The 18,310-nt window shown below is 43.0% G+C and overlaps 1 protein-coding gene across 2 annotated transcripts in view; it reads left to right on the plus strand.

Annotated features, from left to right (window-relative positions):
* kdm6a (lysine (K)-specific demethylase 6A) overlaps positions 1-18,310 on the plus strand; it is a 60,669-nt gene that overhangs the window by 25,817 nt on the left and 16,542 nt on the right. For both annotated transcript variants that reach the window (XM_080456939.1, XM_080456940.1), the window contains 8 exons: positions 583-617; positions 5,422-5,515; positions 10,838-10,964; positions 14,262-14,360; positions 14,680-14,899; positions 15,438-15,572; positions 17,797-17,889; positions 18,193-18,270. In XM_080456939.1, the coding sequence (XP_080313065.1) occupies positions 583-617; positions 5,422-5,515; positions 10,838-10,964; positions 14,262-14,360; positions 14,680-14,899; positions 15,438-15,572; positions 17,797-17,889; positions 18,193-18,270 (881 nt within the window). The remainder of the gene's footprint in view (positions 1-582; positions 618-5,421; positions 5,516-10,837; positions 10,965-14,261; positions 14,361-14,679; positions 14,900-15,437; positions 15,573-17,796; positions 17,890-18,192; positions 18,271-18,310) is intronic.

Genomic DNA, 18,310 nt, shown 5'->3' on the forward strand with positions numbered 1-18,310 from the left:
TTTCATCCAGTGCAATTTTTCCTTTCTGTTGCCATTTCCCTGCTGACTCTGCCCGAGACAGTGGTTGCCTAGGAGACTGCACAGGCAAGGCAGAGCTGGAAGTGCTTTGCCTCTACAGTGCACATAACAGGCTGTGATTTCACATCATTAGGGCTGGGCAATTAATGTATTTATCAAAACCGACATTTATAACCAATAACCGTCTTATTCTTAAATAATCGAGAAGCACACTTTTTATTATGCATTTGTTTTATCAACCACTTAAGCCCTGTATTATGCTTCGTTGTACAATGGTGGCTTGCACATTTTTTTTAAATGGCCGTATTAGTCGATCGGCAAGCTCACAAATTTCATTTAAAAACAAAGAAAAACATATTTATTTAATCGTGATATTGAAGTCCTATGGCCCAGCCCTAACACACACACACACACACACACACACACACACACACACACTATATCCTCTCCCATCTTTGTCCACGCTCTACAGTCTTCCATCTGCATCCACTGAGTTCTATAGGGGAGAGAAATGTTTTACGAGTGCCATTCCTAATTTCTCCCTTTCTTTTGTTTTCTCCACAGTTCAGTTCCACATTGCTCATTTGTATGAGATTCAGGTAAGCACCATATTCCGTGTTTTATCCAGTTTACAGAGTGCAAACTGTACCCCATTGCTCCTCTGGTGTAGGTGATAATTCTTGGCTGTTTTTGATGCTCAGCTCAAACATAGCCCCTGGTTTCCCAATATACCTATAGTGTTCCCTCTTATTTTTTTTCATTCCAATAATATACACATTAACAATCCAGGATCTGTGATGAGGAGTGGTCGTTAAGTTAGTTCTTGTCAGTGCTTGAAGTGGAAACAAATAATTGCCAGTACTCCTCTTATTCACATGTTGGTGTGTATTTAGTGCTTTAGTGTGTGGTGCAATGAAGTCATCAGGCTGGGACGCCCTTGGTTACTTGTACTGTATTAGCGGTGACATCCCTGCATACTTTCTTTTCTCTCTACTTTTAGTGTGTCACACAAACTAAGCACCTCTGCATCACCATGCGTTAGAGTATGTCCAGTTGTCCTTGATTCTATCTACACTAGCTCTGGTGTGTGATGCAATGAAGTCATCAGGCTTGCAATGGAGAACTCCGCTGGGGGGATATGAAAACTAGGTGACTCCACATCCTTCAGAGCAGGCGTGTGGTTGTCTTTTATCAAACTGACACTCCATGTTCCCTATGAACACACAACAGAGACTAACTCGGATTGAAGACGGAAGGTAAATTATATAGTAGTTGGCTTTGGCAGTGGCAATGAACTCGGTGAAGAGACCTACTACTGTGTTAGATTAACCTGATTGGCTATTTTAAAGAAACGGTAGACAATAAGATATTTAGTATACTTACAGAAATGGAACCAGTATGTTCTGCGGCTGAACAGAATCATCCGTTTTTTGACTGTTTAATGTGCAAACTCAAGTTATTATGTTGCATCAACAGGCTCTTTGCTGCTAGTGTGGTACTAACATTGGCTTTCTGCTCCCGGCAGGGCCTGCATTTAGTAATAGTAGGATTTGACTTTCGAAGCTCGCTTGTGGCATCTTCTGACTTTGTTCATGTTCTCTTTGTGTTGCCCTTTTTGAGTCAATCCAACATTATAGTAAGGTTAACGTAACTAACATATTGCGTCATTTCCTTTGTTTACTGCCGGCAGCGTGCTCCTACTCCACTGACTGATTCACGCGATCGGTGCTAATTGTTCTATATCTTCCCTTTTTGTAGAAATGTTATTTGCTGACTGCTGGTTACTTACTGTAGCTAAACGACTAAACCGTTTCTCTTGGCTGTTGCTGAGCAACCAATGTAACCCAGCTTTAGCTTAGCGGCTACCTTAGCTTGGCTACTAAAGATTGGCTTTCCACCCATCCCCATTACCTTCCCTTCTGTCTTTGCAAAGTACAAAATTCCATCACGGCCATACTATACTATACATGCATGCATACATACTATATTAAGTCTTATTTTTGCATGGTTGCGCATTGTGCAACATGGCCAATCTACAAGCCCACTGCATGTCGCAGTGAGACGTGTTATGAGCTTGTTCATCTTATAATTTTGCTCTGAGACACCGGCGCACAAGGAAGTATAAATCAGGCGTAAGTCAAACAGTTATACTAACTTTGTATGAGCAGAGACAAAAGCTTAAGTGTCTAAATATGTATGTTTATGTATGATATAGGACAAGAGCTGTGAAATCAACATGGATTAAAGTTCTCAGTCACCACAACTGAATACATGTATTATAAGATTAAAGAGTATTAGAAAGAGTCAAATTGTAAATCCATGTTCAGAAGCATCTTCCATAAATCTCTTAATTGTCTCAGATATTTCATAAAAGCAAAGATAAAGCCCACAGTCTGCAATTTCTTCAGCCGGTTGGCTATATGTAGAACAGCAAGGACATAGGATTAGAGTGATAATACCTAAACATCATAATTCTACATATTTGTGCCAATTGTTTAGGAAACACAGCATCAGTATATGTGATAAAGAGAGAGTAGAAAAGGGTACCAAAAGCTGGTGAGAAGTGCTTGTGTGCAAGAAAAAGTTCACAGTAGAGTAAAGTGTAAATGGTAAAATATAGAAGTGGTGGTACTGTGAGCCCTAGTTCTTGAGTTGTTTTCATTGTCTTAGGGGTGCTGTGCTCCATGTGGACATAAATAAAAATAAAAACAGTTGGTAATAATTTGTCTTGCCTGTTCATCTATTTGGACAAAGAGATTAGTGAGTGATCATTTATCATGCCTTGTCACCAGTGTGCACGCGTGTACACACACACACACACACAAAGAAACATGCACCCAGGCTGTTTCCTGTGTTGACCCAAGCAGTAAATAATTAGTCACTGGAAAGACAATGAGGTCTCTGTGTTTAACACTTGGTCCATTTTGGTTAATTCATTTGCTTTATTTTCCCTTCTTTCCTCAGTTCCTCATTTACTTGCATCCTATAACCAGCCATTTCTCAGCACAAATGCAATAAAATAGTAATTATAATTCTTAACACCACCACCAGGGTGAACCTATGCACTAGTATTTTATTCAGTTCTTATATCAGTTTTTTTTTTGTTATTGCAAGTGGACCTACTAAGCAATGATTTTCAATAACTGAACATTTCCAAAGTAGTTCACAGCTATTTAGGCCACTATTTCAGGTTATTCCAAGATTATTCTAACCCAATTTGAAAGGGCGACTCAAGTGATTCCTTTTAAGGCATTGCATCTATGAGGACTTTTCTTTCTTTTTATAAACTGTCAACACTATAGGTCACATGTTCCCTGTAACGTTTATCAACACAAAAATATATGATTAAATAGTAATTTTTTCCACCCCATTATCAATAGCAGGGTAGTCCGGTTCATGTTTGTAAGCATTCTACAATGCAATTTATTTTGGAAGTCAGTCCACAGCATCACTATTCTTTCTGGCAGTCGGTGATGAACAAAACACACACACACAACCCCCCCCCCCCCCCCCTCCGTTCCATTCTCGCTATGTCGTTATCCCTCTTTAGTGCCACCAAGAGTGCACACATGTTTGTTCTATAGCTTGTAAATCTGCTATCACAAATAATATTTTTTTGTCACGCAGCCCGAGTCCGTCTTCTGTCAGTTGCGTTATTTACGTTAGTTGGCCTGCATTTGTTACGTTAGCCTCCGATCTTCGCAGAAAATTAGAGGCTCATGCCAAACGACCAAGAAGCAATACAACCAATTTGCGCGAGAAATCGCAACACTGTTTTCATTTTCCGTAACGCAAAAGTGCTCTTAACGACTTACTCTTCCGGCTGCAGCCTTATGCCCTGTTGAGGTTGGGTCAATACGAGTATGGTCGAGAGAGAATCGGTTATAGTGAGAGAGAGAGAGTGTTCGTGTGACAGCAAGGTTGTCCTGGCGAAAAACTGTTCGATAAACAAAATGCTTCAGAGCAATGTTGACGTAACTAAGTGAAACGTAGACATTATATCGTCTGTCGGGTGGAAAGTCATTATGTCCAAAGCTGTTACTTTTCAGGATTCAAATTTAAAAATTGCTAAAGTAGCTAATCAACAAGCTCAAGACGCTTCGCGCCGTGCTTCGAGTTTGTGGATCTGCTACTTTTGATGCTTTGGCGTGACGCTGTAGAATGATCAAGTAGGGCACTAATTCACGTAAAAACACTAAGTTAGAACATGGAGAGCGGTTTCTGTCCGACAGCAACGATATGTTTGCATGGAGATGGTGTGTCCAAGTTCGGTGCGAGTTAAAGTAGTGTAACTCCGTTCATTACATTGTGGTGTGTGTGTGTAGGGAGTGGGTGGGCGTCAGAGAGGGGGAGAGGCAGAGATCTGCCACCAGAGTAGAGTTTAATTAGATGGTCTTTCAGCCTACAGATGGTAACAGTTGGAATGATTGTAAGGAGGGTGATACTGTGAATGACTCTTCCTTGCCTTGCCTATACTGACAATTTTTAGTTTTGTATTTGTAGTTTTTTAGCCGGTAATATACTGGTACTCAAGTGTAAACACAGCTTAATTGTTTTAATATATTATCAGAATATTTACAGATACACAATGCTTAACTAATCACGATACATTGACACAAATCAATCTAAATCTAATATCGTACCATTGCACTCATGCCCCTGAATCACTTCCTGCACATTTACACAGTTAGCTGTTAAATCATGGCGCGCTATTTGTCTAGTTGTCCAGATCAGACCTCGTGTCAGGACCATCCTTGTCTAACCAGGAAGGAACCACATAAGTGCCAATCTATCTGTCATTTATGTTTCAATTGCCAGTGTTTACCCTGAGATGACTTTGTTCAGACAGGAACAGCCCACGACCTCTGAGTGTGTGTGTGTGCGTGTGTGTGTGTGTGTGTGTGTGTACACGCTGAGAGATTAAGGGTCTGCAGACATGGGGGCGGGTGGCTGTGGTGATTGCTTGGTTGGGACTGATAACGGCACAACACTGAGACTGCACACATGCGCACACACAAACACATACACACCGGATCAGGCCCAAGGTCAATAAGGTCACTGAGAAAAAAAAATGTGGCCTCACCTCCGAGTTGGCAGCTCAGGTTTCCCCAAATACAAAGCATGCACCTCAGTGAACACACACCTAAACGACACACATTTAAAGCTGCCAGACATGTTGAGTCTGGCCTGTCCTGTTCTCCACTGACCCTCCCCCCTCTCTGTGTGTGCGTGTCCGGTCATTACAGTGGGTGTGAGAAGATCTCCAGACTCTTTGTGTCCGTCCAGAGAGACCATAAAACACACTGACCCTTCTGTCTGGCTTAAACGACCACTCTTGTCTCTCTCCTGTCCGTCTCTTCTCTCTTTCTTGGTATCTCCCTCTCTCTCTCATTCTGTCTGCAGAAGAAACACCGAGCAGCAAAAGAGGCATATGAAAGTCTATTACAGACGGAGGATCTTCCTGCGCAGGTGAAGGCGACCACACTGCAACAGCTTGGTGAGTTTTTTTTTTATATGGTGCCTTTCACAGAACATTCCTGTGCCCGTGTTGTCAAATGCAACGCATCATGTCCCCCTGTTTGGTTGAAAAACGGACTTGAATTCTTGTCATGCTTTGATTGATGACTGCATCAGATTGACCTGCTGAACTGCTATCCTACTGGAATTGTTAATTCATGTCACCACTCTGATTTATTTGACATTAGGTTAAAAGAAAATGCATGACATGGATATGCTTCTCAGAAGTAAGAACGTCAAGGTTAAAACACAAAGTAATAGACTTTTTTACTTGTGGTCCTGGACAAACGAAACAAAACAACTTTAAAGACTAATAAAAGCTATTTTGCAATACTAAAAGCAATACAAATACATGAAATAAATTATGACACGTGGCCAGATGACTTGGGCCGCAGGTTTGCAAAATATTATTTTCACAGAGTCCTAGAATTGGTTTTCTCAATTCATTTCTTCTAATTCAATTTTGTAATCGTACTTGTATGTGTTGTTGTTTGAGTGCTGGTCTGTAGCAGTGAATGAACTGACTGAAACAGGGTTGCATCATGCTGTTGGCTCTGGGACACTGCTGTCCTGTTGTTGAGTTGTCGCAATTCCCAAATCGCTTCTCACTTTCCCTTCCTCTCATCCCACTTTTGCCAAAGTCGCTCCCTATGCTCCAGACCAGAGCCTCTGGGATGAAGTCTGTGCAACTGTTCATTGGTTGTTGTTTTGTTTTTTCCTTGTTTTCCCCTTCCCCCACCCATAGTATGTGTATATGTACACAAGCGCATGCACACGCATGCACACACATGCACGCACGCACGCACACACAGACACGACACACACACACAGGTGTTGTATACTACCACTGGGGTACAATAGTCAGACTAACATAAAGGTCACGTTGCAAATTGAACTGCGGAATTTTAAACCCCTTTCTGATACTCAATCATACTTGCATGGTCCCGTCATGTTTACACAGAGAATGGGCTCTACTTTGCGTTTTAGTCCAGGGGATGTATATAAAAATAAATCATAAAAGCATGTCACGTTGTGCACTTTTACAGTTTGGGGCCCTGAACATTTTCAGATATGGATCCATCACAAAAACTCCTTTTGGCGGCCATGGCAGCAAATTTACTTTCCGTCATAACCGAATTATGTATTTTTCATCATATCTCCTGAACCAAACATGATGACACAGAATATATTATGTCTGCACCTATGTTTTGAATGTCAAGGATTACATTGATACCACATGCAGTATCACAAACTGTTAAGATGAATAGTTGAGGGGGAATTCAGTGATGTTTATAGAAGGAAATAATAGTATCTGAGAACCACTGGGGGCATGGGAACCTGTGTTCCCCACTTCTATATGGCACATAATGGCCCAATATCCCCTGCATCCTAATATGTTCCCCAGCTCTAGTCTACATGTGTTCTCTCCTAGGGTCTTGTGTTCCCAAGGAACATAGGAGCTCAGTACAGTATGTTCCCCAACTCTATTATGGACTGTAGAAAAAAGAGAGGAAGGAGCGCATCTGTTTGGCTGTTTGGAAATCTCCAACAAGGTGCTCTTTGGTACAACTGGGTGACAGAATTGATGCAAAAAAGGGATGAGACCAAGGCACTCTTGTGTAAAAGTAAAAAAGCGGCAACATGCCTTCATCAGGGTGACTGACATCAGTCGCCCTCATGAAGGCATGTTGCCACAACGCGTAGGTGATTTTTTAATTCTTGCTATGCATTAGCAACTATTGAAGGCTTTTTAACTTTTCCTCAAGAGTGCCTTGGTCTCATCCTTTTTTTTGCATCTATTATGGACTGTTTTGGGTCGCCTGAGGTTAAATATATATATATATTTTAAATATATTGTTTCATACACGTGACATGATTCTGTGTTCTGTACATTAAGGTATTTTTAAAGATATTTTGAGTTATTAGGTCAATTATTAGGTCAGTTCAATCACATTCAACGTTGCAGTATAAACAGTGATACGTGTTGATGACTAATGGTCACTCTGTCACCTGCATGTTCCCAGGCTAGGATTAGGAAGCAGGTTACGAGGGCTTGCTGACACAACTAACGCTGCTAATGTTGGTTACACTGTAGTCAGCACTGCCATATGTGATTGTATGCTGCATGCCAGCTTAGTAAAGGAGAGAATTGAATAATTCTTGAGCTAATCTCCTCCCTTCCCTGAAGTCATTCTAGCTGTTGGGCTATCCTGTGATATGATGTGATACCTGTTGCTGTGTGCATGAGAATTGAAAATAATTGAAATTGAGTAATGTTAAGACAGATGCTGGGTGATTGGGTTAGCAGGCAGGCAACATTGGTGTGCTGTGGTACAGTTGTCAAATAATCAAGTCTCGAATAATTGTCAACTTTGGGGGGAAAATGTGCAGTTGAAAGAAAAATAAGTATATTCAATTAATGGGCATGGCTACCACTCAAATGTATAGTATGAATTCAACAACCGCAGTGCACACTGACTGTCTTTGATACACCGAAGGGGTAGACATTAAGGGACATTTGCCCTTGAAAATGTTTGGATATACATAGTTTTGGCTATTTATTTTCTGAAAAACATGTCTAACATTACGTGAAATATGTACATGGTAAAACGTAGTACTGTAGTAATAATAATAATACATCAGATTTATGTAGCGCTTTTTTCAGTACCCAAAGTCGCTTTACAAAACAAATGAAAATAAACAACTATTAGGAGCAAGAAAAGAGAAAAAAAGTTCAAAGGCTAAAAACATGAACTCTTTAACTGCCAGAGTATATACAACTAAATAAGGCCCAGACTGTCAGCGATTTTCTTTTTGATTTTCTTACCTTTTCAAGTAGTCACAGAATATTTATCTCCAGTATGATCTATCCCCTGATGGTTGCTAATCACGGAGGGTTTCACTGTGCTTCCGCCCAAAAAATAACCCTGTTTGCTTGTTATACGCTGTTAGAAATTTCCGCAAAAAATGCATCACAAAAAACAACACAGGAGCTGAGATTTTTAAGTAATAAGTTAACCAGGAAGTGAATGGAGCAGTAAATCTTCGACGAGTTAACTCGTCAATGGCAGTCAATGAGTTAACCTACGACTAAAAAGCAGAAAGGGAGATTTGGTTTGATTTAGACGAAGAAAGCAAGTCTGAAAAGGTGGGTTTTGAGGGAGGCTTTGAACACTGCAAGAGTGGGGGAGGCTTTGCTGTGAGGTGGGAGTTTGGTGCATTTTTGGGGGGGAAGTCCAGGAGGTTGGCATTACCAGACATGAGGGAGCGGGAGGAGGCGTGGCGTTGGGAGGAGGTCAGAGTGGTAGCAGGGAGCCTAGTTATTGAGGGCCTTATAGGTGATAATGAGTATTTTGAAATCAATTCTGTGTTTTACTGGGAGCCAGTGGAGGACCGGGGTGGATCGGGTTCTGGTGAGGAGGCGGGCAGCAGAGTTTTGCACATATTGGAGTTTCTTGAGAACTTTGGAGGTGACACCGTAAAGGAGGCTATTGCAGTAGTCGAGTCTGGATGTGATGAAGGCATGGATGAGTGTCTCTGCAGCAATTTGGGATAGTATGGGACGGAGGCGGGCGATGTTTCGGAGGTGGAAGAAAGCTGTTTTGGTAATCTGGTTGACGTGGGATTGGAAGGAAAGGGTGGGATCCAAGATGACACCAAGGTTGCGGACTTTGGTGGAGGGGGTGACAATGGAGCTGTCGATATTCAGGGAGAAGTTATGAGTGAGCGGGTGAGGGCATCTGGACCAATAATGAGGATTTATTGCCGTTGAGTTTCAGGAAGTTATTTTGCATCCAGAATTTAATGTCAGTCAGGCAGGTGGTGAGAGTGGAGAGGGCGGTAGCAGTAATGGTTTTGGAGGGGAGGTAGAGCTGTGTGTCGTCGGCGTAGCAGTGAAAACTGAGGCCATGGCTGCGAAGGATCTGTTTCGAGGGGGAGGAGCAGCCTAATGTATACAGGACATCACGTGACAAAAAGAGTAGATCGACACTCGAATACTTTGGAAATGTTATGGAAAGGTTTTGAAAATTGTGTGGGAACCCTGTAGCTACTATACATTGCTATAAAGCAAATGTTCATTATTAGATTATTATTAAATTAACTGTATAATAATCATTCTAAAAGTAAAATGTAAGTAAGGGTATTTAGAATTTCTAGACTGTTTTGCTTGCCTGTCATTGGAGGTAGAAATATAATTTTAGGCACTGGCTACTGTACTGTTAGCCCTGCATTGGGGTTTATGCTGCCATAGCTGTACTGACCAGTTCTGACATTACATTATGTGCATAATTTTTTATGCAAACAATAATAATAAAGCATATAATCGAAAATCGGCAATATACTGTAGTCACTATACTGTGGTCTTTGTGAGAGGACAATACTGGCATGTTTTTGGCAGGTGACCAAAACGAATATATATATATATATATATATATATATTCACCCCAACACACAAGCACATACGGTATATTTCCTTCAAGCCTTGAAAGTGGACACTCTGTACAAATAAATCAATCTATAAATTAACCTGTGAGGCTTAAGTTTAGATGCACAGCTAAATCACCGCTCCCAAGTTTTAACACACACTTCTCTAACATTGTTCTGTTCAAACACAGACACAGACGGCCCTTTGCTTGTGCATGCGTTGTGCAGTGTGCACAATGTTCCTCCCCGTCGTAAAATCTCATTCTCTCCCGCGGGAGTTGTCATGGTGACCCATGAGACACGCCACAGGTGTTAAGGAAAATGAATGGGAGTGTTATGTGTGTCTTCCCTCAGGAAGACCCACACAAACTTCCTGCTTAGCAGCTAGATACATTGCCTGTTACTATCCTGTCGTGAGTGTGTGTGTGTGTGTGTGGTTGTGTGTTTTTGCCAGGGGAGTGGAAGGTGATCAGGGATGAGTTGTTTGTGACGGCTGGCTCGGATGGGACCTTTGAAACCTGTGTGTGTGTGTGTGTGTGTGTGTGTGTGTGATAGCCCCCCTCACCACCGCCTCCCTCGCTCTCAACTGTGCTCATCAGAAAGCTGTAGAAAGATGAGCCATTTGTTCTGTTTATGAGACTTGGTGCATTTACACATCAGACAGCAGACCGGCTCACCTCTCCCTTTGGCTGGCTCTCCCTGTGTCTGCACTCTAGCGTTCAGCTTCTTTGTCCTAATGGATACGTTCGTTCAGTAGCAGCAGTTGGCCATTGCTGAACCCAGCACTAGTTTTTTTTTTTTTTCAATAATGTTTTTACTGGTACTATTCGAGTGAGGTTCTGCATCGGCTCAGCCCTGTTCTGCTCTGCCCCTCCAGGCTGGATGCATCACACGGTGGAGCAGCTTGGAGATAAAGGCACCAAGGACAGCTATGCCATCCAGTGTCTGCAGAAGTCTCTAGAAGCAGACCCCAACTCGGGCCAGTCTTGGTACTTCCTTGGCAGGTAAGATGAAAATGAGCGTGGTTGACACCATGTCATGCATTCTGTCTCTAAATGGGGAATTTGTGCTTGTTAAGGCCATATGGATACTTTTCACTAGGTCTATTATTATCATTATTATATTGAATAATACATTTTAAAGGGGCATTTCATTTGAAAACCCTTGTCATTTTAACATCTACTGTGTGCACCCTAGAGCTTTACTATTGCAACTCCCTCCTTGCTGGCCTCCAGGCATGCTCACTCAAGCCCCTTCAACTAGTGCAGCAACATGCCTGGTCTTCAATCTGCCCAAATCTCTCCTTTTGTGTGTCCTTCACTGGCTTCTGGTGTTGGAAGTTGTATAGGAAGGGGGCGCAACTTAAAAACTGGCATCCATAAGCCTGAGTAGATGTTAAAATGACCCCATAAATGTTTCAAAGTGAAACTACATTAATATATCATTAAATGTGGCATCATTGATAAAGAAGATGGCTTTGTTACAATTGTTTTTCTTTTTGTTATGGCTTATGTATGTGTTATTTTATGGCACCTTATTTGTATTATATTTTGTATCATCTGTGTCTTATGTATCTCTGGGGGAAAAAGGAAAGAGCACATTCTGAACTAAAGTAATTTGTATCCTTGTAAATTTGTCAACCTGCTCATTATAAATATTTGAAAGGGGATCAAAGGGCCTCCAGACATCATACTGGCTGACACACAGGTTGAAGAGAGCATCATTGCATGCCTGGCTTACAACTCACAGTGGATGCCTTCCCATCATCTCAAGCTTCTCTTCTTCCCTGGAAAGTTCTTGCATTTCCATCAACACTGGTGACTCCTATTGTAACCAACGAGGCACACTGCAGCGAAGTGAGAGAACACTCTATACTGTATGTGTACACTGTACAACGTCCAGAGAATCAGACCCTTCCTGTGGAGTTTGCATGTTCTCCCCGTGTCCCCTAGGGTAGGTACCCTCACAAAAAAACATGCTGTAATCCTGGTCTCTATACTGCCTCCCCCTGGGTCAGCCGGGGCGCCTGATGGAGGGTAAAGGAACTGGTTGGAATAACGTGTTCCTTCCACGCGCTACGTCCAACCAGGGAAACCTGGTCCCACCTGTCAGGTAATAAGAAGCGGCCTGCTAGCTCGTCATGCATTGAAGGAGGCATGAGCTCTGTTCAGGGCTCTCCCTAGGCTGGCAGAGGGAGAGTTGCACCCAGGATTACATAGGGAATTGTCACTGGGTGAAAAAAAGTGTTACAAACTCAACTTAAGCTTAAGTCTCTACAAACTCAAACTTAAGCTTAAAGGGATACTTCACTTTCGGGCCGGGGACACATTTTAAAAAAATATTAAAAATAAATGAAAAAAGTTATGGAAAATTCATGGCCCCCTCACACATTAGTAGGACACTCTAATGCGTGAGGGGGCCATGAATTTTCCATAACTTTTTTCATTTATTTTTAATATTTTTTTTAAATGTGTCCCCGGCCCTAAAGTGAAGTATCCCTTTAAGTCTCTATCTCACCCCTAGTGTTCCCCATTATTCCTTGTATCGCTTCTTGACGCCTATTTTGATCAATTCTAATTATGCCAAGCTTTATGTTGGTTACTTGTTCACGTATGTTATATAGTTCAACGGAACTGGACCTAAAGGTCCGGAGGGCAGTTGCCTGGAATGCCCTGCATGGGATAAGGAGAGTGTGGAAATCTGACATGGGAGAAGACCTCAAGAGGCGGCTGTTAGTAGCGGCAGTGGAGTCAGTACTGCTGTATGGGTCTGAGACATGGACCCTCACAGCACAACAGGAAAGGGCTCTGGATGGAGTCTACACAAGAATGCTACAAATGGCACTAGGTGTCACATGGACGGACCACATCAGAAATTTGACCCCCTACCACGGGTCACAGACAAAGTCAGAGAGAGAAGGATGAGGCTGGCAGGGCACTGCGTCAGGCACCTGGAACCTAGTGGCAAGCAAACTGACACTGTGGGAGCCAACCCAGGGAAAAGCCAGGAAAGGCAAAGGATTTGCACAACACTGATGGTGCTGTCATGAAGCTATTAATAAAATTGTACATCTATCTCTCAGCTAAGTGGTCATTGGCTTGAAAAACGTTGAAGACCCCTGGTTTATATGGTATATTTCAGCTGCTGTGGACTTCATCGGCTAATCAGAAAGTTGTGTACTATTACGTTTTAAGTAAATCAACCGTTTAAGGAATGTAGCCTATATGGTGACAATGTTGTCAGAATCATCCTACATAACCCTTTAGTTAAAGTGACTTTGAGGAATGTATTGGGTGACAGCGCTGTCAGAGTCATCCTATAACCCTAATGTGTTGTGATTCTGGTTTGTATAGGAAGGGGGCCTGTCTAATAAAATGAATATCAAATATCTAAATAATGAATCAAGCAACTTAAAAACTGTCTGGGGTGCTCATAAAAGCCAGAGTAAATGGTAAAATGAGCCCAAACATGTTTAAAAGTGAAATATCCCTTTTAACACATCCACCGCCAGAGGTTAATCTCATAATGTACTCACCAGTGCCAAGGTGTTTTTGTTGTTTTTTTGTTTTTTTCATGTCGCCATAGATCTTGTTAAAATCCTTAAGATTGAGCCGTGAACGGTCTGTTTACATCCGCGAGATCTCCCTGTATCTCCCAGTGAAGACCGCATGTCAAACGGACTTCCATGACTGTAGTTAGAGCGGATTACGTTAAACAGTGAAATGCGAGGAGAAAAAACTACAGGAAGAGAATTGAGTTTCAGTTTCGTCTGTAGAATGGGAGCGGGCGTGATCGTCGAAACCGGATCCCAAATAATTCTATTTCCTGTCATCAAACCGGAAACGGAAGTGGATCAAAAAAATTCCGAAAGTGCACCCGGACCGCGCATGCGCGAAAAGACCGCAGCCCGTAGGACTACGGGCTCGGCGCTTAACCGTTGGATTTAACGGCCCGTAGAACTACGGGCCCGGCGGTAAAGGTGTTAAGCGTATGTCAGAATTCTGTTAGATGTATGTTACATAGGCCATACAACAAGATGCCAGACTGAATCGATGTTGGTCCCTCTGGTTGTGTCCCCCGAGTCCAATCTGTCCCTCCAGGTGTTTGCTAAACTAGGCTACATGCTGTGTGGTAAACGCTCTCACTGATTTGTTTGGTATGTGAGGTGGAGGTCGGTGAGGACAACGTCCAGTGTTGTATTGATGTCCTTCATCAGGCATGTGACGGTGCTTGAAGTTTCTTTGAGTTTGTGTTGACTCTCATGTCCTGTGCTCTTTCTCTCTCTCGTCTCTCCTCTGCAGGTGTTATTCCAGTATTGGGAAGGTTCAAGATGCCTTCATCTCCTACCGCCAGTCCATCGACAAGTCGGAGGCCAGTGCTGACACCTGGTGCTCCATAGGGTAAGTGACCCGAGTTGGAACCAATCTGTCACCATAATTACTGCAATGTCTGTCTGAAAAGGATTTGACTCTAGCCTCTGTGCTAGTTAAGATGAGGCTAGGCGGCTCTCAAAACGCACAAGCAACTGCACTGCGACAGGGGACCAAAGGGAGAGTGTGGATGAAAAGGTAGCAGAGGAACTGTGGATGTATAGACAGTGGAGGGGGGAAGGGGAGGAGGCGTCCTTCGGGACCAAGAGACGGGACTGCGACGCTAAGGACTTAAATCCAGCAGGACAGCCCCGTGAATACCTTGATCTCCTCTCGTCCGTCCCCGCAGGGTGCTGTACCAGCAGCAGAACCAGCCTATGGACGCGCTGCAGGCCTACATCTGTGCCGTGCAGCTGGACCACAGTCACGCCGCCGCCTGGATGGACCTGGGCACCCTCTACGAGTCGTGCGGGCAGCCGCACGACGCCATCAAGTGCTACATCAACGCCACGCGCAGCAAGGCCTGCCTCAACACCGCCGCACTCACACAGCGCATCAAACTGCTACAGGTATGGATGCCACGAGCACGGCGGCCGATGACAGCTACCCACTTGTGTCTGTTAGATGTTGTGCAGTATGTTGGTGCATCTGCATTTAAAGTGTTGTGCATAATGCAAGCATCGCCAATGCCATTGGCTTTGTTTTTATTTATTTTTTAATGATCTATTGTGATATATGGTCATCAATGAGATATGAATAGTAATTCATATTGGCGTGTTTGAGTACATTTTCTCACCTGTAATTGTAAAGGCATAACTCCATGGCATTGAACATTGTTTTTGACAAATTATTTTCTTTGATTTGATTGTACCATCTCCCAAAAGGGGTTACTATATACAATGTTTTGATATTAACTCTACACAGTACAATCCTCAGTGTAAAATTTACCCGGTCCATTTGGTTAAATTTGTACCATATCTGAGATAAATGAACACTGAGGATTACAGTGCATATAACTCATCATCTGTAGGTGCTCTATAGAAGTGACTTTTCTTATTGAACCCAAGAGCAGCACTGAAGTCATGTGTCTCACGCGGTTTCTCCTAGGCTCAATTGTGTAACCTACAGCCAGGTAGTCTGCAAAGTAAGAGCAAAATGCTTCCTAGTATTGAGGAGGCGTGGAGCCTACCCATCCCTGCTGAGCTCACATCCAGGCAGGGCGCCTTGAACACTGCACAGCAGGTGAGACCCAGCACAGAGTGGAGATCCCAGCCTTTTCGGGGAAACCCATCTGCATACTAAAAAAGTCACAGTAGCTAGCTATGGCCGAGGCTCCGTTCCAGCGCTTTCAAATGTTTTCTATTGAAATCCTTTTTCTTTTTTTTTTGCCAATGTAGTCATTATTCAAAACTCCCCCATGTTGTCCCTGTCACTGCTGACCTCTACTGGTTGGTGTTGGGGAGGTTGTAGACGACCACGTGTATCCTCCGATACGCGTGACGTCGCCGGCCGCTTCTTTTCACCTGACAGTAAAGAGTTTCACCGGGCAGTAAAACACGCTATCTTTCTCAGTTCTGCTCCTTGCTGAAGTTGTAGTTTGATGCTAATGCAGGGACAGAAACACACTTCCCCACCCATTGTGTTTGTTGGCACACCCGGCCAAGCTGGATGCACCACGGATGATTCAAACGCCCTTCTCCACAGTGGTGAGCAGGGACTTTACACCTGCACCACCCAGATGCCCTATTTCAGTGATATTTAAGTCCTCTGTTCTATACTGTGAAACTCATAGCGCTGTGTCTTAACAACTGTAAAATGGGGGGAAATCAGGACACGGTTTTGAAAGAACTGGAACGGGGCCCGTAGCATGAATAGCCTAATTCCTAGAGTGGTAGATAACCTTCATGGTGCTTCTCCTTGTCACTTCTTAAGTGTAAAAATAATTAGGCAACGCTATTACCACTCATCATGTTCCACACTGCACTTGTGTTTGCTGCCAAGAACGGCCGATCCCGTGCGCCTGGGATTTCATTTTAAGTTATGCTGTTAGTCATACAAGGATGCCTTGTCATTGTACATTGTAACTCACTCAGTTAAGCTGGAAATGCATGCTTGATGCATATTAATTCATTCACTATATACTGTATGTCTTTTTTGTTGTTGTTGTTGGACTGCAACCGCAGGGCCAGCCATATAAATGCAAAAGTCTCTGATTGACTGACGAGTCACTGACTGACTGACCGAGTCACTGACTGATGAAGTTACTCGACTGGTCGGCCAGTCGAGTGTTGGATTTACACATTGACCGTTGCTCTTTCAAAATTGTTCTGCATGAACAGTTTCCTATTATGTCATCAGGGGCCGTTTACGGCGGCTCCACAGTCTTAAATTACGCCCACAAGAGTCTTCAGTTATGTCCTCAGCTTCCTCAGAAGGAATTTACAGCAGTACCACTCAGCTCACTCCAAACTTGTTGTATGCTAAGAACAGAATATTTGCTAGTCCTGGATAATATAATATCCTGATTAACTTGGCCGATTGTTGCCACTCTAGCATTTCAAACATTGTTCAGCCATACTTGGTTTTCACCTAGTCTTGTTCTTTGCTGATTGATTGATTTTAATGTCAGAGCATGGTGACAGATATTACTTTTTCCAACAACCGCAGACTACTTTTTTCACAGATAAAGTATAGTTTTGGACCGTAACGGAGGGGTGCAGTCTCAAGTGAATTCGAGCCACGAGAAGCACCACCGAGTGCGCTAAAGCGTGAGAGTTGCCGTTCTGAACGTTGCAAGCATTATTTTCCACCACGGAGTCCTGTCCTCCTGGCCCTGCCCCCCGCTACTGAGAACGGCTAGTAAAACGCTGCTTGCGTCCTAAAAATGACTCCCACACCCAGTGAGGTGTCGGTCAATATAATTTACAAGCATACGTACATAATTAATTGAATAATCTATTGATAAACTTATAGCACTTCCTGTGGCTATGATAATAATTGCTAAGCTGTTAAAGTGGGTGACGGAAAGAGAGAATGTTCTTTGAATCTTTGACTTCATGCACTTCACTGAGTTCGCCCAAACAAACCGTAAAATATGTCACTGATGTTGCATTACCATACATCTTAATCACAGCATGAATACTCCGATTATTACCTTAATCCAAGACACACAGAGCGATTAAGGTGTTTCTGTGGCAGGTGTTTTAATCAGAGTATTGTTATAGCTGCATTAAGATTATTGGCATGCATGTAAATGTAGTCATGCTATTCAATATTCATTCGCAGAAATGTGTGGATTGGATTTGTGCCTGAATGTTTTGTATTCCCCCCCTGACTTTTGAAAATGAGAACAATGGTAAGACAATGACGCAAGAAAATGACCGATAGAGCACATGTTGAATAAGGTTTTCTGTACCTAGTCTTAAATCTGCTCTTATTAAATGGTGTCACGTTATTGGTTGTCCAGGCGTGCAAAGGAGAGGTAGGCCAGGCCTCCAGCAGTCACTCAGATGCTCAGGCCAGTCCTGCCAAGAGGAAACGCACTGGCAGTCCCACTAAGGTATGCCTTGCAATGTTTTATCACTGTGATATTGAGCTCCACAATGTTTTATCACTGTGATATTGAGCTAAAAAATGTGATTGAACCTCCTCACAGATAACAATTTAGACATTTAGCAGGGATTCTTATCCAGAGCAACCTGTAAATTACATGTGACATGAACTCTAGTACATATGACAGGGTAAATGCAAATGGGCAAGTGAATAAAGTGCCAAGAAAACAATGAAGTGCTACAAAGTTACTCTAGGATACCAGATACCACATCAGACCTTCTCACTCTCGCTAATTTTGTCTTTTACACAGGGTGCTACCGAGTCCTGGGCCACCAACCCAGGGCAGCAGCAGATACCTAGTTGGTACCTAACACCACAGAAACTTCAGGTAGGACACATGAGAGAACAACGCCTTTGCCCCCGTAGAG

This window comes from Gymnoscopelus braueri (assembly GCF_963280865.1).
Source record: "Gymnoscopelus braueri genome assembly, chromosome: 18".
Taxonomy (NCBI): Eukaryota; Metazoa; Chordata; class Actinopteri; order Myctophiformes; family Myctophidae; genus Gymnoscopelus; species Gymnoscopelus braueri.